Raw genomic sequence first — 20819 nt, 5'->3', positions numbered from 1 at the left:
GGCAAAACCAGAAATTATGGTGTACAGACTTAGATTACTATATGTAGTTCTGATCAAGAAAAAGATCTCAAGCCACAAGTACCTATTCACATACCACTGTTCAAAATAAAGTACCAAGTGAACATTCGGTAATACAAGAGACTTGATAAGCATCTGAATGTGAAATGACTTCTCTTTCCTGAGGGTTAATTTTAAGGGGAAAATTCCTTACTTCACATTCAGGCATGTATAGTACTCAAAATCACCAAAACTGAATTCAGAGATGGAAACTTCTTCCCCAAATCCTTTTATTTTAGACCTGGGTTGCAAACCCCAAAGTTGAATGTGAACTGGTACAGAACAAATAAAAGGAACTACCCCTTTAAATACGACAGCATCAATTAATGGCACTCATATTCTTACGGGATAATACAGAACAAAAATTTAAATGGCTTCAAAAACAGATTGGCTGATTAAATCAGTCACAGATTCATAACTGCAGCAAAAGTAAATGAAGAATTTAGCAGATCCCAAGAAAAACTTTACGTGGATAAGCCCAGTGCTCAAATTATTATTATCAGCAAAGTCAATACTAGAGGGAACAAAAAGTGTAATGCCTTAATTTGTCATTGTCAACCCCAGATTCAGAGGGCTAAGCTAAATTCCCTCCTCAGGCCTTCCTGCCCTGTGACATTGCATGAAGGGGTCCCCACTATTACACAGTGACACAAAGGCTATCAATCTGTGGTCATAAAGCTCATCATTATTTCCCCTCTTCAAATATCTTATGGGAAGAGGGGGAATAATGGCAGTTGGTAGGGATAAGACAGGTAGACACATTTTGGTTTTGATAAAGCTGAGCATGACAGCCTTTCATGGACATACAAGAAGAAGGACTCGTGCTCACAGTCAATCTCTCTAGTCCAGAACGTAGTAGCTACTCAATAAATGCCTAAGGAATACATGAATAAATGAATTCCTCAATACTCCTTGTCAAAATTTCACGGATTGACAAAGGAATGCACCAAATGGCATTTTCTTGGAAAGGAACACACCCTGATCTCTTGAGGACAAATGCTGTGTTCCACTTTCCCCATTTGCTCCCTATTAACCCCTCTACCTTTCTTCATATATCCCAAATTTTGGTATCTAAAAAGTTCTTTCATACACACACACACACACACACACACACACATAAATGGTTCTGCAAGATTTTTTTAAACGTTACTGGATTCAGCAACTTTCACAGGCAGTCAAATGAGTGACTCCTGCTATTTCAAAGTTTCAGAGATCGGTGAAGGTAAGCACAACTCCCACAAGTAGGATGAGGGTTGAAGAATGTGGCCTCGACAGCAGCATCCCGACACTCGTTCCAGGTGCTGATAGCAGCCCAGAGTCCCATCAGACCTAGACCAAGCTTATTCTCCCTCCTCGGACTATGTGCCTTTTTTCTTAGGTCCTCAGTGACATAGTGACACAGCATTTCATTTTAGCTTTCTTTTGTAAATGAAAGTGAACGCCTGCATACTGAAAGCTCAAATGATTTTAGAAACATTGCTATATGCCAGGGCGGGGAGTGAGCAGGGTATTTTTCTAAATGGAGGGACCGCTCTCCCCCATACCTGATGCTGTAAGACAAGGTGCTTCGCTGAAGAGGCTAAGTGCCTTGAGATCATCAGTTTGGAAGATGAGCTAACACAAGCTGGTGCCCTGCTTTCCTCCCTTCGGCTGAACAAAAGCCAGACATCTTCACTTGATCATATTCATTGTACACTGAACTGTACTCTGCTAGGAGCACCAGTTGCCTCTGGGTCATGAAATAATACTAAAAACTTTATAATCATTCATTGATTTCGTTTTCAGCATACTATATCATTTGAATCCAATGGGAGCATAAAGAGCTATTTGTGAGGTCAACCACGGTACAGACGGATGCTGACATGCTATTGATGGCAAGGTGGAAAGAAATTGCTAAATACAGCAGATCAATACCTCGTTTTACTGTTACAGCCTTCTGCAGACATAAAATATATATCTTTACAGCTACAAAAATAATAATAATGAAAGTGGGAGATAAATGTTTCCCTCAAGGTAAACTATTTGATTAGCTAAGGGCAAAGGTGACAGCAGCAGTTACACTAAAGTAACTTTATAGTCTTAAATAAAAACAGGAGGAAGAGCAGTAGATGGAACGGCAAAATGAATCGGGACACACAGGCGGGTCAGACATAACTCTTAAAAAACACAGTGATAGGTAAAGGGCCACCAAACTCTAAGATTTTCCTGTGGTCCCCAAATACAATTTCCTGAGATCTTTTCTTTTTATATGGTTTTACACAAAACATTTCTAAGCAAAATATTTTCAATTGTTGATGGAGGACAAATCAAGAGTTAAAGATAAATAAATGCTCTGTAAAGTTAAAAAAAAAAAAAAAACCTTCACCTTCCAGTCTATATAAGCTTCTATTTGACTGGAAATGTTGAAAGCCAACCCTATCTTTAGTGTCTTATTAGATTCATAAAACAAATTTGTCACATGGTTCTTGGCCAGAGGGCATTTATAATCTCCCTAGGGAAAAGATCATTAGATAAAACACTAATAGTTATAAACAGTAATAAAACGCTAAATTTAACATGACCAAATGTCACATTTGCATGTAGGGTACCACACCCACACTTACCGTTGTTACCGTATCCTTGGACATAGGAAACAATGCCAGTAAGGAAAGAGATGAAAGGAACAATCCTCAAAAGTTTCATGGAAGAGAGGGGAGTCAGACAATTCCACAGGGATTGGCATATCTAATACAACATCATCACATTAGTTTTTCGTTCTCTGAGATGAAACTTTTTTTGGTAAATCCTCATAGTTTGAGCTTCGAAACAACCAAATAGAATTTGCCATTAATTATTTGAGATATAAAGTTTCACAGGAATTTTTAAAAGTAGCCTAAAGGGTATCTGTGTTTTTAAAGTTATACCAACTTTTTCTAGCTGCAATGAACTGTTAAAAAAAAAAAAAGAGGAGTGGGGGGCACAGGATGGGTACCGCACACTCACATGCTCTACCAGAAGCCATGATACCAAAATGTCAGTGGTTATGTGAAGCCCTTCAGTGAGTACTGTTCTGAAAGGGAATATTTAACAATTACACAGAAAAAGTACTACCATTCTGTATTTGGATGGCGTTCAGCAATTGAAAAGCAACTGTCAATCTAAGACTGACTTATTAGATGGCACCCATTTCCTCAAAAAACATGTAAAGTCTGAAGGAAAAGAGACAATTAACACAGTATTACCCAGCCAAAGCAATAAACAAAATAAGTTAAAAATAAAAATAAATCTCAGTGCAAGGGAAGCAATGAAATTGTAATGCAACACTAACTGAAAGGGAACGAATAATCATCTATTTATTTTTCCTTCAAATAAGAACTTTTTTAAAAAGTTGCTCTCAGACTTATGAAAATCAAAAAGAATCTTTATCAATTTATGTAAATTATGTGAGCTTTTCAGTCTGTATTTTGGAAAGAGAGTATGTCTCCAGCTTTCTTCTGCAGAGGAAACAGGATTGTACCAGGTTTATGTCCTCAAAGGATGCACACCCATTTCACTGTGTGTTGATGTAGCTGTCAAGGTCACCCCAAGTAAACCAGAGGCTTTTTTTTCCACAGTAAACTAGAAATTCCATGGTTGGGTACAGGGCTCCTAGGTCTTAGTCAATGTAATGATCATTTGAAAAGTGAGTCTCAGAAAGAATTCAATCAACAAATATTTACTGTGTATCTGTCCACAAAATTCTGTGGTAGATATTTCAGAGGACACAATATATATGTATATTTATTTTTTTTAATAGTTTCTGCTCCAAAAAACTTGATAATTTCTATACTGGGGAATAGAGCTGGTGGACTGGTAGATAAGACAAGAATACTAAAAGCCTTTTACTTTAAATCATATTCATACCTAAAAAACTTTTTTTAGTTCTTTTACATTCCTTTTCTTTTGACAATAACTCTGACAAAGCAGAGAGGGAAGCTGATGATTATACCCATTTTACAGATGAGGAAACATCACTGAGTTTGAGGGACTCATAGTGGGTAATGAACGCCTAGTAAGTGACAGATGTAAGACCAGAAGTTTAGCCTCCTGACTATCAGTAAAGTGCTTCTTTCAGTATAGCAGCTATCACGGCTCGTAAAGAGCCACAGAAGTCTACACAACACAATGAAAAGTTTAGGGGTTGGTTAATTCCTATATGAGACGTGCATGTGTGATCAGAGAAGTTGATATTCATTCAGGTAACATTATTTAGTGCATATTGTGTTCAAGACTCTACATGCACTGATGTAAAAAGATAAATAAAATGTCTGTATAACTGAGGAGAGAAAAAGATTAACAAAGAAATCATTCTAACACTGAATGATATAAACAACAAGTTCATACTATATATAGCATGGGGAACTATATTCAATATCTTGTAGTAACCTACAGTGAAAAAGAATATGAAAACAAATATATGTATGTTCACATATGACTGAACTATTACACTGTACACCAGAAGTTGACATAACATTATAAACTGACTATACTTCAATAAAAATACACATATTAAAAAAAAAAAAACACTGAATGATAAGTGCTACAAAAACATGCACAAATTGCTACAGGAACACAGAAAATTATTTTTAAGATTTTTGACGTGCTTTCCATATTAAAAAAAATTAAAGTAAATGAACTAAGTATTCATTTCAAGAACTTAGCAAAATAAAAACAAAAGAAGTTTTAAGCAAAGCAGAAGGAAGGAAACAATAAAGACAGAGGTAGAGATAAATGAATTACCATAAACAAATTCAAGAGCTAGTTTTAAAACAGGCAAATAGAGTCAATTTCTGATGAGAATTCATGTATACAGAAAGTTATAATTTAAAAGGAGATATAAAAAGTGAATATGGAATTTTTTATAATGAAACTATGCACAACTCTATCTTAATAAACCAGAGAATGTTATGTTCAATGCCATGCCAATAAATTTGAAACCTCATTTTCTGAGAAAACACAATAACCAAAATTTACTAAAGAAGAAAACTAAATAGACCATTAACCAGAGAGACATTGAAAAAAGTTATCCAAAAATTATCTTCCCCAACATCACATAAAGAGTTTTACAAGTTAATTTAGTTCAAACTTCCAGGGACAAATAATGCTGATGTTCTGTAAATGGCTCTAGAGCACAGAAGGAAGAAAGTGGTGCAATTCATTTTATGACACAGATTTACGTATGTATCAAAACCTGACAAAACAAAGCACAATAAGGAATATTTCTCAATATTTTTACCCATTTTACCTCCTTCTGTATTAGCCAAAAGAGATTTAAGTTTTATTAACTCTAGTATCAATTATGACCTTAACATATATATTAAATATGCCTCACTGAAGATTCTGACATAACCTCTAGGGGTACTACTCTCTAGATTCCTTGGTAATCACTGCTACACACCCATCTTACTTTCCTAATTGAAATACAAGAAGGTTGAATTCAGTAGCATGCCAAAAGGCCAATATAATGTGACCAAGTAGGGTTTATTGCAAGGAACCAATATTAGAAACTGTATTAAAAGATTATACCCTAGCAGTAAAAGAACTAAGGTATTATCATCTAAATAGATGTCAAAAAATTCAATAAAAAGTCAACATCAGTCCTTAGGGGAGAAAAAAAAGTAAACTAAGAATCAAAGATTATTATTGTCAACAACTATCATTATACAAAATACAGGAACCCCAAAGCATCACTAGCAAAGGCATGACTATCCGCTATCACCACTATTGAGAGGTTGCAGACAACGTAATAACACAAGAGAAAAAAAGGAGAGGAGGGTATAATTACTGAAAGGGGGGAGACCAAATTATATTCACAAATGATAATTATCTAGTAAACATCTAGAAAACCCAAGAAAATCAACCAAAAAAAGGTTAGAATGACAGGATGCATTCTATATGGTAGCTAATTACAGAAATAGCACACAAAAAGAGCTGTCTCACATACCACTTAAAAAACATAATTTAAAATATCCCATTTGCAACGGTAACCAAAAATAGTAATACAATATGTAAAATACTCAGAAGTAAATACAAAAGGTAATAAACAGTATCTAATTGAAAATCACAAAACTTTCTACGGGTCATAAAAGAAAGCCTAAATAAACATAAAGACAGATAATGCTACTGAACTAGAATATTTATTTTCCATAAATATACAGTTCTTTCCAAATTAAGTAATAAATTTAATGCGGTAACAATTAAAATACCAAAGGTTGGTGGAATACACAGGAGACCTCGAAAAAATGATATTTTTAAGTTTCTCTGGAAAAAATTTTAAGTTGTCTTCTCAGTGCAAGAGCCAAGGACCTTCTGAAACAGAGAATCATCATGGGAGCCTTTACTGCCAGATACTGAAAGTCATCATAAAACTCTGGTAATTAAAACGATGTGTCAAAAGAATTACAGACAAAACAAAAAAAAGAATAAAAAGCAGATCTGAGTATTTTGCCATTCAAACTAGTCAGCAGGGACAACTGGTTAAACATTTGCGAGGAATTAGACATCTACCCCATATCCCACACCAACTAAATTCTAGATGCAGTACAAGAATTATATGAAAAAATCAAAATATAAAATAATCAGAAGGACATATAAGTGACATATTTAAGTGAGAAAAGTCTCTCTATAGATAAAGGAAAACTTCTGAATAACAAAAATACAAAAGTAAAAGGCAGGCAGTAAACAAAGTAGGAAAAATACTTCCCGCACGTGATTAACAAATAATAATATCCCTCATCTACGACGTATACTTACAAATCAATAAGAAAAGACATACATTAGTAAAATGAACGAAGGCTAGATGAATAAACATATCACAAAAGAACTATAACTGGCCAATAAACACGGTAGGAGGAAATTCAAGCACATAGTACTTCGTAATTATGAAAATACAAATTAGTTCTACAATGAGCTCCTACTCATCTCTTCCAAACTGGCAAATATTTTTATCATATGACAATTCCCAGTGGAGAGGATGTACCAACATGCATCCTCATGCACTGCCTGTCAGAGTAGAAACTGGGTGGCAATCTGACAATGCAAACCAAAACTCATTACACATGTTAACCCAACAAGTCACCTTCTTTAAATTTACACTATGGAAAATACCACAGATTTGCACAGAGATTTACGTGCAAGGATGGTCACCGAAGCATAATTTATAATAGCAGAGAAAAAAATCTATATGATGAAATATTATACTATAATTGTAATAACATGGAAAAATATTCACAATATACTGGATACTGTATATCCAGTAACTGAAAAAGAGCAGAATACAAAATATGCATATTATGGTTCCAATTTTTCTATAAAATACCTTTTGTATAAATATGTATCATAAACATGTTTTAGATAAAATTAAGATCATACTGCATATATTACATATATAATAGGCATAATAATAATATTCTAAGCAATACACCAATACAGTAAGTAACACAGCGGTTATCTCTGGAGGATTATAGGAGATTTTTTTTTTCCCTGCTTGGTATTTTTCTGTATTTTTTAACTTTTCTAAAATAACAAATGATGTAATCAGCAACAATATTTTAAATAAAAAATGCTTCACTATCTTATATGCTATACATACTGTGGTCATACATTTATAAAGTTGCCTCTCATAAGCCACATGTGGAAAATAATTTCATTACCTATAGGTACATCCATAGTAATAATAGCTAATGCTTATATACACTGTACTTAAATACGCCCATCACTATTCTAAATGCTTTACGTATATATTAAATCATTTAATTCTCACGACTATTATTATCCCCATTTTACAGACGAAGACTGAGGCTCAGGAAGATTAGGTGACTCACCCAAGACTACTTAGCTAGTAAGGAAAGCTAGGAGAAAAACAAGGCGGCCTGGCCAAAATCCATACTCTCTTAACCAGGACAAGCTACAGTCTCTCTTAAACTAAAGTACCAAGACTGACTCACAATCTAATGCCAGCACATAAGCAATCAAATAGCACTACCCTCTTTAAAGCAGTCTCCATGGGAAACTCTATACATATCCAAAGATGTGGTCACTGATCATAACATTTTTGGAAATCTTTTTGACTGTCCTCAGGGGGCAGTAAACAAGTCTCCCGTGGGAAAGATGAGATTTCTTTCAAACAGCTGGGAATCATTCAGATGTAGGTCTTAAAGTGTGATTAAACTGCCCAATTCTGCTTTTGGTAACACAGCAAGAAAAGTCAATGAGCTGATTTTGCTATTATGCCCATAACTCGTATCTGCTCCCAGGAACTACATTCACAAGTGGATTTTAACATTTACTATGCTGCATTATTGTAATCAGTCGTGCGCCTGCCTATCTTCCTACCGGACTAAGATCCTCAACAGCAAAGACTGCTATCTTTTTCATCCTTCAGTCTCCAGTCCCTAACACAATCCCCAGAACAAAAAATGACTAATTAAGTATTTCTGAAGGAACTCTATGAAGAATGCCACACAAATGCTTTGAGCAATAGCAATATATTGGAATAAATAAAAATAATGCCAAGAGGGCAACTGAGCCTGTGTACAAATAAATATATAACATATATGGAGACTAGAGGGAATAAAAAATGAAAGTTTTAAGGAGTAATTCCTAAATTTCTGAATGCTAAGGAGGATAGAACTCAGTTTTTAACAGTTCTTCTAATATAGCAATATCTAGCTAGAGTCATTTCTCACAAAACACAAGGTGGGGAGTAGATATGCCTCATTGTCTAAAAAGCAATCTACCGAACCAAGAATGCAGAAATAACCATAAACTTTCTCAGACAACGATGCAAAAACACATCTGCTGCACAGAAGACACCAGGATGCATCCTGCCTACGGGTTCAATCGACGAAGCACAACCTGGCGCCTGAAATATAAATCAAAGGACCTTCCATCCCTGCTACTTATTGACGTTTGCTACCTGCAAATTTCTAATGTGTGCGAGATGGGTCTATTTTTATTTACAGCACACACCACAGGCTGAATGTAAAACAAGATGCTTAATAAATCCAGAAGCACATAAAACACCAGCATAACTCAGACAGCAAGACAGACACTCACTCCTTAATTAAGTGGGTGATGTTCTGTTTAAAACAAAAAGACAACCCTGGGCTAGAGCTAAGATTAAGCACTCAGTGTTGCAAGGGAAATGCCAACCATTTTCAGGGCAGAGGCTTTAAATCATGAAAAATAAACCATCTGATCGTCTGTATTCAATAGTAAGTAGACAGTCGGGACACAGACTGATTTGGATTAACACATTTTCAGTTATAACAAGTAATTTTACAGAGGATTAGTATCTTGATGGGCTGATCAATATGAGGCACCGCTGCTATTACAGATGAAAAGAAAATTGCCCCTCTGGTAATAAAGTGTGCGTGTCTTCGTTCCCCTTCATTTGCCGAGTCCATTACCGTAATGGTCCCAGCATTAACAGCTGGGGCAATTTAAGCAGCGGGGGTCTGATGAATTTAAAAGCTGGGCACCCTGGCTACCCATCCTTTCTTTTCGGGCTGCATATGAAACTCCTCTGCCTGGCTCGTTCCAACGCCAGGATCATGTTTTATGAGAACAATGACTACGATTTCCCAATTATTTGTCTCATTAATAGTGTTACCAGCCAATAATGTGACTAAAATAAAAATGGCTCCTAGCATATTGGCTGCTGAGTCAGCGAAAAATTGCACACTATTTACTTAAATAACGAGATTGACATGACGACAGGCTGTAGTCCGCAGAAACTGTACGGTCTGCCTTCATTTGCCTGCTACTATTTTCAAGCATTAAAAAAAAAAAAGGCAGAACGTTCATGCCAATTAAAAAAAAAATTCAGCGGCAAAATTTTCCATCTCTGTTTTCAAAAAACGGCAAACTGGGAAACAGTGAGATAATGGACTGCAGTACCTAGAAACAGAAAATCCATATTAATGCAGCCTTGAGACTTTAATCATGCCCAATTCAGCAGAGTGGGTTAAGGCAGCCACATCAGCCCATTTTATATTATTACTGGAGAAATGCTGGCCCTTGAGGCACAGCCTTGAATGATCCAGTCGCTAAATGAAGATGCCAAAGGGCCGACTTAAGGCTAATGCAGAAATCAGAGCTCTGAATTTTCTGATCACAAGCAGTTATGAAAACACTCACGCACTGGCAACAAATCTCCGCAGCCCAGATGCAAGATAATTTGGGCCTGCAAACTGAGTTTTCTACGTGGTTTCTACCAGCTATAAAAGTCTCAACCGGAACACTTCTCCACAAGGCGGTTCTTTGACAGAAAGGAAGGCACATTGCTTTACAAGCAGGTCACTTCCAAAACTACAGGGCAAATACCTGATGAGCATGGCAACAGGACAGATGCTTGTAGCATCCATGAAAATGCAAGCCTGTATAGCACCTACTCAGGGTTCAGCTTTCAAACAGGTGCTGGTCTTGGAGAAAAACACGATGCCAAGGACAAATGCTTGGAGACAAGTTCCTACCGATGCAAATCTCAATCTTCTGAACACATCCTGACCCAACCCAACAGTCCTCAAGATTCTTTCCAGCTTACAGTGGAAAATCAACTGGTGAAACAATCTTGTAAGATAATACAAAATCAGTTTATAACAGAAGGTTAAGTAAATGAGGTTAACAGAACTCTAAATTCAACTTCTCCAACCCGTGCCTTTTTTTTTTTTAAGGTTCCAAAAGTACCATCTCAACTATAAAGCTTTTTCCTTCTAGAAGTTAGAAAGTCACACTCTAAATATAACTTTAACCAAGAAATCTACCATAATAAGCTGACCCCAACAAAATACACTAAACCTGGAAGGTAAGCTAGCATTTTAAATTGGAAATAGAACACTAGAAAACAATTCTTGACAGTTGCTAAAGTATGTGTTGAAGAGAAGAGTCTTGTGTCTCAAAATTAATACCTATATTTACGGTGGATGTTAGTTAATTTGAAATCCATAAATATTTAACCATTTTCCATTATTTCATTTAGGTTCTGGTTCCATCTCTCACTACTAGAAAACCTAACAGCCAATAACAAGTGATACTCTTGGGAATCCATTCATCCATTTGATAAATATTTATGGAATATCTACCATGTGCCTGGTACCATGTTAAGTCCTAGTGGTAGAATAGTGATAACAAAACTAAAAGGACACAGTCTCAAACTTTCTTGATGCATACAGTCTAAATGCCAAAACCTGTATTGCTAAACTCACCAACAACAAATCCAATCAACAGTCAGGGAGCCAGTATGATAATTATTAAGGGTCACGTGTAACATGTATCAGACGCTGGAGACTCTCAACCATTCAATCTTTCAAGAGATACCTACAAATTTCTTTCCTGTGCAAGGCCCTCCAGCAGGTACACTGGAAAGACAGAAGGATGAATTAGGCAGCAATGCTGTCATCAAAAAAACTAATGGTTGCTTCAAGTGTCTAAGACTTTTATCCAATGGCAAATTTAGTTTCCAAAACTAACACTAAGATGGTTAAGAAACAGACCTGGATACACCTGAAACTATCACTACACTGTAAATCAACTATATGTCAGTTAAAAAAAAAAGGAAAGAAAGAAAAAGAAACAGATCTGGAAATACTGGCAATAATAGAAAGTAAGAAGAATTCAATGGTTTAACTTGTTAATTTTCAAGGAAGGTACTTATAGCAGTTTGGAAGCTATGAGCAAATAAACTAGCCCTTCTCTATCTAAAGAAGGCAATCAAAACTACTAAATAATGATTAAAGGCTGACCTCAACACTGGAAGAGAGATCAAGCAAAAAGATAAAGATGGATTTGGGGGGAAAATACACACCGTAGAGTTTGTCAGGTGAAGTTTTAATTTTTTAAGTCCCCTGGTCATTGGCCCACCACCAAGAATGACCTACATTTAGTTTCTTAAATTACCTTCAGATATACTAGAGAAATAATCCAGGAGGCTCATGATGCAGACAGGGGCCAAAAGAACCTTCTCAGAACTTCACTAAAGTGCCAAACTGCAAAAAATAAAATAAACTGAGGTAAAGAGAACCAGTGGGGACATACATAAATAACAAACTTCCTTTTATTGAGTTATTTTATTTATAACTCATTAGCTCTTATAACTTAAAGTTTAGTGTGTTAAATGATAGTAAGACAATTGCTGCCAAAAACAGAAAACTTTTTAAATGATTTTTGAAACAACAGGTTTATCTCTTCTGGATATATTCCTTCACTGATAAAAATGTACACTTCTTAAACAAAATTATTATGTTCCTATTAAGTATATAACCCTCTCAGTAATAAATTTAAACTGTATCCATTTTCAATAATTTTAAAAAAGATGATGCAATTCAAGCCAGCCTAAGAACCTTTGAAGCTAGCTTGGAATTCAATATCCACATCTTTTCATTCCAGGACTGAAGAACAGTTCTAATATTTATGAACAACCCCTAAAGGAGTTACAGGTTGGGCCTCTCATAAGGATACACTCTGAAAGAGATCATAGGAAGGAATTCCATGACCCATAGTCCAGGTTAAATAGATCTTCCTGAGGAAGGAATTCCATGACCCCTATACCACATTAGATCCTCCTTGCTACCATGTCCTGTTCCTGTGATAAAACTCACTACTCTACTGCTGGTACTCGCTTAATTATCCTACCTTCCATGGAAAGGCAGCCAGTTTCATGGAACCAAATCTACCATCTTTACCCATATGTCTCCAGTGCTGAGTACCCAATGTGGCACTTGAGCAGGATCCTCATCTGAATCAAGGAACACAGAAAATGGTTTGACTGACCATTTTCTCAATTCTTTCAAGGGTGATAGGTACATAACTAGCACCACGTGGGACGAATGAGCGAGAAGTTAGTGGAACCCCAGTTGAGAAAATCTGTCGGATTAGACACTCAATTCAAGTTCGCAGAATGAATATCCTGAATATAGACTAAACAGCTACTGGGATCAGGCAGGTGATGATGAGGACAATGAGATGACAGTGATAATAACAGTATTTATTTTTACTATGTGCCAGGAATGTTCTAGGTGCTTTATATCTCAGTTAACCTTCATCACAATCATAAATATCACCACAATTTTACAGATGAGGAAACTGAAGTACAGAGAATTTATGTTGCTGAAAGCAAGTGATGGAGCAGGATTCAATTTCGGGATCTGCCTCTGAAGCCCCACACTCTAAACTGAGGTACTGTGACTAACGGAGCAAAGCTGAGTGTGGCAGAAGGGAAAGTACATTCTCATCTAAAGGGGCAGCCACAACTCAGCTCTAGTTAGTGAAAGGTATGCCCAGTGTTACCAGCTCATCTAGTTTTTCAAGAATGCCAGCCATCCAGATTTTTATGTAAAGTCTCTCAACCTTTAAATATTAGAAAATAATTCAGAAACCTTCAAACATACTTCATTTGGGCCAAACAAAACACATTTATAGGCAGGATGAATATGTAAGTTGTAAATTTGTGATCTCTAGTGGCCCCCATCTCTCCTCAAAAATATACATGCCAAAAATGCATAATCTGAATCTAATCATAAGGAAATATCAGACAAATAAGAATACAGGGACATTCTACAAAACAAATAGCCTGTCCTCATCACAAATGTCAGTGTCTTAAAAGACAAAGAAAGGATGAGGAACCAACTTAAAGGAGATTAAAAGTAACCAGAGACATGACAATTAAAGGTAATGTATGACCCAGATTGAAACCTGGACTAGGAAAAATAAAAATCCTATAAAAGGTATTATTAGGAATATGAGCAAAATTTAAATATGGACTTTGGATTAAACAAGAGTATTTTATCAATGTTAGCTTTTCTGAAATTGATAATTGGCTATGTTTATATATAAGAGAGTGGCCTTGTTCTTAGGAATTACATACTGAAGTGTCTGGGGATAAAGACAATTGATGTCTCCAATTTACTCTGTAATAGTTCATAAAAATTAATAATAGCTTGTGTATATAAATAAGGGAAGAGAGGGCAAGAGCTATAAAACAAATGTAGCAAGATGTTAATACGTCTTTAATCTGGATGATAGGCAGTAATGGCTTTTTATTCTATTCTTGCAGCTCTTCTACAAATTTTAAATCATTCCAAAAATTAAATTATGTCATCTTAAAAAAAATAAAGCATGGGCGCAGCCCTATGTCAGCAAAGGATTCTTTGGGCAACCAAACTCCATCAAGGCCATAGCTATTCTGTCCCCGGCACAGCGGCCAAACTTAATCAGCTATTCTCAACTCCATTTCTCCACTGGCTGGAGAAACTGAGGCACAGGATGCCAACTTTCCGTCCAGAAAGCAAAAAAATTTGAGAGGCCAAGGTTCTAACTCAACCTATTCCACTACATGCCTTATTAAAATTTTTTCATTTTAAAAATGCATAAATACACTTTGGTACCCACTTATGTTTTAACACAAATTAAGTAACACAAATGAAAAGCTATTTACTCCAACCGTTTTATTCAACCTCCAGACTTGGAAACTGTATAAAAGTCTATGACATAAGCAATCACAAGAAGAATATATAATCTAAGTTATATCAAAGTGAAAAGGAAAACCAAAAGCAATTACCCATTATGGGGATAACAAAATTTAATTTAAAAGGCAAACAAGAAATCTTTGTAACCTTGGAATAGGCAAAGACTTCATAGATATGAAACAAAAAGTATGAATCATAAAAAGAAATACCAATAATTTGGACCTTTATCAAAATTAGATACTTTTGTTCTTCAAAGGAGCAGTAAGTAAATGAAAAGAATGAGACACAGTACTCACAATACATATCGCTGACAAAGGACTTTTATCTAGAAAATATAAAGAACTCATAATATTTAACATTATGAGCACAAATAACCCAACAAAAAGGAAAATGGACAGAAGATTTGAACAGATACTTCACAAGAGAAGATCTATACCTGGTCAATAAACACATGAGAAGAAGCTCAGCATCATTAGACATTAGGGAAATAAAAGTCAAAACCAAAATGAGACACCACTTCACACCCGCTAGGATACAGAATCAAAAAGATAGACAATAATAACAAGTGATGAAAAGATGGGAAGAAACTGGAACCCTCAAACATGAGTATTAAATGGTGCATCCACATTGGAAACAATGTCTTAGTCCATGTAAGCTGCTATAACGAAATACTATACATTAGGTGGCTTATAAACAGCAGAAATTTATTGCTCACGGTCTGGAGGCTGGAAGTCTGAGGTCTGGGTGCCAGCACCATCAGGCTCCGGTGAGGCCCTCTTCCGGGTGCAGACTCCCAACGTATTGTTGTATCCTCACTTGGCAGAAGGGGTGGGGAGCTCTCTCAGGCCTCTTTTATAAGAGGACTAATTCCATTCCTAACTACTTAATCACTTCCAAAAGGCTCTACCTCCCAAGACTATGACCTTGGGGGTTAGAATTTCAACATAAGAATTTGAAGGTGGGGGATGGTCACAAACACTCAGACCATAATAAACAGTGCAGCAGTTTCTTAAAATGTTAAACAGAGATTTACCATATGACCCAGCAATTCCACTCCTAGATCTCTACTTAAAAGAAATTTTTAAATATATACTTATAAAAAGTAGAACACAAATATTCATAGCAGCATTATTCATAATAGCCAAATAGTGGAAATAACCCAAATATCTATCAACTGGTGAATGAATTAAACAAAATGTGGTACATTCTCATCTGAAATATGTGTAGTTTACTGCACAGAAATTATACCGCAATAAAGTTGTTTTAAAAAAATTTTTTAAAAAAACCCATGAAACTAATAAAGAAAATAAAAACCAATGCCTAGAATTTGAAAACAAAATGGAAAAAAAAAATTGGTACATTCAGACATGGGAATACTATTTTGTAATAAAAAAGAACAAAGTACTGATACATGCTACAACCCGGAAAAAGCTTTTAAAAGAGATACTCATCCACATTAGTCATCACTGAAATACAAATTAAAACCACAATGAGATACTGCTACATGTCCACTAAAACTTAATGGCTAAAATTTAAAAGATGGACAATAACAAGTATTGGTGAGAATATGGAGCAACTAGAAGTCTCATACACAGCTGATGAAAATGTAAAGTAGTATAGTGGGTTTGAATGGTACCTTCAAAAAGATATATCCAAGTCTTAAACACTGGTGCCTATAAATGTCATCTTACTTGGGAAAAGGGTCTTTGCCAATGTAATTAAGCTAAGGATCATGAAATTAAGATCATCCTAGATTTAGGGTAGGCCCTCAATGCAATGACTGGTGTCCTTAGAAGAGGAAAGAGAGAGAGCTGTAAGTCACAGAAACACAGAGAAGGCAGCCAAGGAAAGAAAGGAGCAGAGGCTGAAGTTATAAAGCCCAAGGCAAGGAATGCCAAGAGTCACCCAAAGTGGGAAGAGGCAAGGAAGGACACTTCCTAGAGCTTTCACAGGCCCTGTCAATACCTGGATTTCAGACTCATTTCTAGAACTATGAGGGAATAAATTTGCCTTGTTTTAAGACATCAAGTTTGTGGCAACTTGTGGCAGCAGCCCTAGAAAACTAATACAAATGGAAGAATCACTTTGGAAAATTGTTTAGGAACTTCTTACAAGGTTAAATACAGGACAATCATATGACCCACCAACTGGACTCCTGGGTATTTATCCAAAAGAAATGGAAACACAGACTTACACACGAATGGTCATAGCAGTTTTTCATAATAGCCCAAAACCAGAAACAATCCAAATGTTCAACAACAAGTCAATGAATAAACAAATGTGGTAGATCTACATAGTAGACCATTAATTAGCAATAAAAAGGAAGGAACTATTGATGCAGACAACATAAATAAATCTCCAAAATCATTATACTGAGTGAAAGCAGACAGACCCAAGAGTACATATAGTATACTTTCATTTATATGAAACTCTAGAAAATACAGTGATAGAAAATCTATCCGTGGTGCTGGGGAGCCAAGGTGGATGAACAGACTGACTGTAAATCAGCAGGAGGAAACTGAAATGTTCTCTATATCAACAGCGGTGGTGGTTTACAGGTGGTATACATCTGTCAAAACTCATCAAACCATACATTATAAATGGTGCAAATTACTGTATGTAAACTACACCTCAGTAAAGTTAATTAGAAAAAGGTAAAATAATTCATGAGCAAATGAACCTTTTATATTTAAGATTTAAAACTTAATTCCCTATACTTTGTTCTAACTAGTAGCATTTCACAAATAAACAAAATTTAAATAAAGATCAAAGAAATTTTTCTAAGTAAACAGGCAGACAACTTGCTCTATCAATTCAACAAGTTTCACAAGCAGAAAATGGAAAAAAGCTTGGAATCAGAAGACCTGGTTCTGGGCCCTCGTTCCACATAGCAACCAAGTGGCCTCGGGCAAGTTGTAACTTCTACATGCCTCGGTTTCAACATCCACCAAATGCAGATGACAATAACAACTACCTCGTAAACAATAGTTATAGTCTCAGTAGAGCAAAAGCGCCTTTGTGCAGGGATTCTACCTTAGCCAAAATTATAATTCCAGTGTCTGGCAAATAACAGGCGCTAAATAAATCTTTATAGAATAATGAGTAACTTTAAATGTCAACCCAAAAGATAATGACATCAGGCACAATACCACTATGTGATACTTGTTTTTGTACCACTGTAGACTGATGCAGAAGGATCTTTGTACCCATCTTTATATACTGCCCTTCATCATTAATTATTAGAGAAATGCAAGTTAAAGTACCATAAGGTATCACCTCACACCAGTCAGAATGGCCATCATTAAAAAGTCTACAAATAACAAATGCTGGAGAGGGTGTGGAAAAAAGGGAACCCTCCTATACTGTTGGTAGGAATGTAGTTTGCAGCCACTGTGGAAAACAGTATGAAGGTTCCTTGAAAAACTACAAATAGAGTTGCCATACGATCCAGGAATCCCACTCTTGGGCATATATCTGTAGAAAACTCTAATTCAAAAAGATACATACACCCCAATGTTCATAATAGCATTATTTACAATAGCCAAGACATGGAAGCAACCTAAATGTCCATCAACAGATGAATGGATAAAGAAGATGTGGTATGTATAGACAACGGAATTCTACTCAACCATAAAAAAGAATGAAATAATGCCATTTGTAGCAACATGGGTGGACCTAGATACTGTCACAATAAGTGAAGTAAACCAGAAAGAGAAAGACAAATACAATATGATACCACTTATATGTGAAATCCAAAATAGGACACAAATGAACTTATTTATGAAACAAAAACAGACTCACAGGCATAGAAAACAAACTTATGGTTACCAAAGGGGAAAGTAGGGGAGAGATAAATTAGGAGTTTGGGATTAGCAGATACAAACTACTATGTATAAAATACATAAACAACAAGGTCCTAATCTATAACACAGGGAACTATACTCAATATCTTGTAATAAACCATAATGGAAGAGAATATGAAAAAGAATATGTATGTATATGTATAACTGAATCACGCTGGTGTACATCAGAAACTACTGCAATATTATAAATCAATAATTCTTTAGTAAAAAAATTAAAATTTTAAAAATATATATGTATATATACATTGCCCTTATCAAATACAGATGCAACCATGGAAACTCCAGGTCCCTGGTGAAACTTTGTTATAACTCGGGTCATAAGAGAGCACATTTTATGTTTTAAATCCATAGAGGTATTGCCCTAAGACAAACTCATTTGTAGGACTGAAGATTCTATGACAGCACAAACTATGTCTGTTTCATTCACCAATAGTTCCCACTTTCAATAACTGCCTAATACAGAGCAGGCAACAAACAGCATGTGTAAAGGCCCTGTAACCAGATAAAGCACAGGAAGGAGGGACTTCTAAGAAGGCCAAAGTGGCTGATGGGCAGAGCAGGGAAGCAGTCATGTCCACTGAGACTGTGGATGATGCAGGGAGGGTCTACACCATGCAAAACACCGTAGGCCACGTGAAGTTTTGTCTTTCTCTGAGAGCAACAGAAAGCCATGGAAGATTTTTAAACAGGTGTTTGGCAGAGGAGGTAGAAAGGAAAGGGCCATGATGAGACCTGCATTTTGAAAAGCTCACACACAGCAGTGTGGAGAAGAGACTGGTTGTGCGGGAGGAGGGACATAAGGGGAGCAAGGTGTATTAGGGCGTAGACTGAATACAGACCAATAAGGAGACTACTGGAATGGTTCACTAAAGAGGGAATGATAGCTTGGCTAAGGTGGTGAAGATGGAAAAAAGTGAACAGAGTACCAATGTATTTAGACAAATCAATAGGATTTGATTTGGGGAATAAAGAAAACACTCAGTTCTTCTGAGCCTCAAGTCTTCATCGGTTTAACAGTACTGTTAATACTCCATCTGTGAAATATCTTATCTTACAATCTGCTGTGATAAGAATAGGAAATAATATAAATGTTATGAACTTAACGCAGAACCTGACATAATAAATGCTAAAACACAAAAAACAAAAAAAAACGCTATTTCTATGATTACTGTCATCCCATGGAATGGCAACTGTGAGAGGGTGAAAACTCAAAAGTAGGAAATAGGATTGTAGTTAAAGGTCCATATCCGTTGCACTGAAGACACAATATAGGCAACTGTTCCAAATAAACACATCTGACCGCACAGATATTTCACCTAAACCGGTCACAGTCGTCAAAAACCATTACCGAAGAGTACAGCACAACTGGTCTAATCACAGGCAGCTTAGAGTCCGATAAACTGAGGCACAAGGGTAGCTACAAGTTTAACCAAGGAATTGGGTGCAGATAGCAGGGCAATTAAATGAGTGTCTTGATTCTTAGGTGAGTTGATCCAACAGGACTAGGCCTGCATTCCGAGCTGCACGAATTTATAACCTCCAAGTCTCCAGCTCCCTTACTGACAAGGCCTTGTCATCCCTTGGCTTAAGACCGTGGGTCCGCTCGCGGTCCAACTAAGCCCTTCCGGTTCCCAGCCCCCAGCTACAAGCGCACGAAAGATCCCAGATTCCGGAGAGCCCGACATACCTTAGCTTCGCGCTCTCGTTCCTCGGCGGTCGGGGTTCGCTTCATGCTGCTGCTGTAGTTGCCTTCGCCACTGCTAGACGCGTAGATTCTTTGCCCTGAACCCCGCCTCCTGCATGTAGTTCTCTCCGCGTCCTGCTCCCGCCTGGTGCCGTTCTCCTTCGAGCTCCGACAACTACCACTCCCAGAATGCAGTGCGGCGACGCCGAAATGAGCCTCGGGCTTTGGAGCAAGAGAATGTCCCAGGTCCAACAGCTGGATGAGCGTAGTCCGCGGCGCAGCAAGCTGACTGGCTAGGGCGCAAAGAGAACTACACTTCCCAGGAGGCAACGGGGCCTGCCATGTTTTTCCCGTGCTCCTCTTGGCCAGCCGCCCCACACGCCGTCGGCTCTATAGCAACGGTAGCTAGCGGCGGGGAGAGAGTGGCGGTGAGTACTCCGGGGGAGAAGAGGGGGTGCAGGTGGTCGACCCTCTACCTGCAGCACGGGCCGGGGTCCCGGGGTCTGCTCTACGGCCTGGAGAAGGCCCTGGAGTTCTGCTCGCGTGAAGAGCAGCCCAGCACGAGACATCTCCACCTCCTCAGGCCTGACTGAGAGCCCGCCCATTATCCCCACTCTGGTTTGAAATTTTCCATCCCAGCCCTAAACCCTAGCTGGTGAGAGTAACTGCCGTGCCTGTCCAAGTCCTTCTTCAAGTAGAGGGTCACATAAACAGTTTGCTCGTTTGCCCCGG

At 37.1% G+C, this 20819-nt stretch overlaps 2 protein-coding genes across 2 annotated transcripts in view; one reads left to right on the top strand and one right to left on the bottom strand.

The window, feature by feature from the left end:
• Window positions 1-20246, bottom strand: part of FTO (FTO alpha-ketoglutarate dependent dioxygenase) — a 344072-nt gene extending 323826 nt beyond the window's left edge. Inside the window, exon 1 of the mRNA XM_006207838.4 lies at window positions 20091-20246. Within this exon, the coding sequence (XP_006207900.1) occupies window positions 20091-20135 (45 nt within the window). The 5' untranslated portion in view covers window positions 20136-20246. The remainder of the gene's footprint in view (window positions 1-20090) is intronic.
• Window positions 20247-20428: 182 nt separating this feature from the next.
• The window catches only part of RPGRIP1L (RPGRIP1 like), an 86424-nt gene continuing 86033 nt past the window's right edge, over window positions 20429-20819 (top strand). The window contains exon 1 of the mRNA XM_006207841.4: window positions 20429-20515. The gene's annotated coding sequence lies outside the window, so the exon portion shown is untranslated. The remainder of the gene's footprint in view (window positions 20516-20819) is intronic.

Source organism: Vicugna pacos, chromosome 9 (genome assembly GCF_048564905.1).
Source record: "Vicugna pacos chromosome 9, VicPac4, whole genome shotgun sequence".
Lineage (NCBI taxonomy): Eukaryota > Metazoa > Chordata > Mammalia > Artiodactyla > Camelidae > Vicugna > Vicugna pacos.
This window is presented reverse-complemented; position numbering and strand designations above follow the sequence as displayed.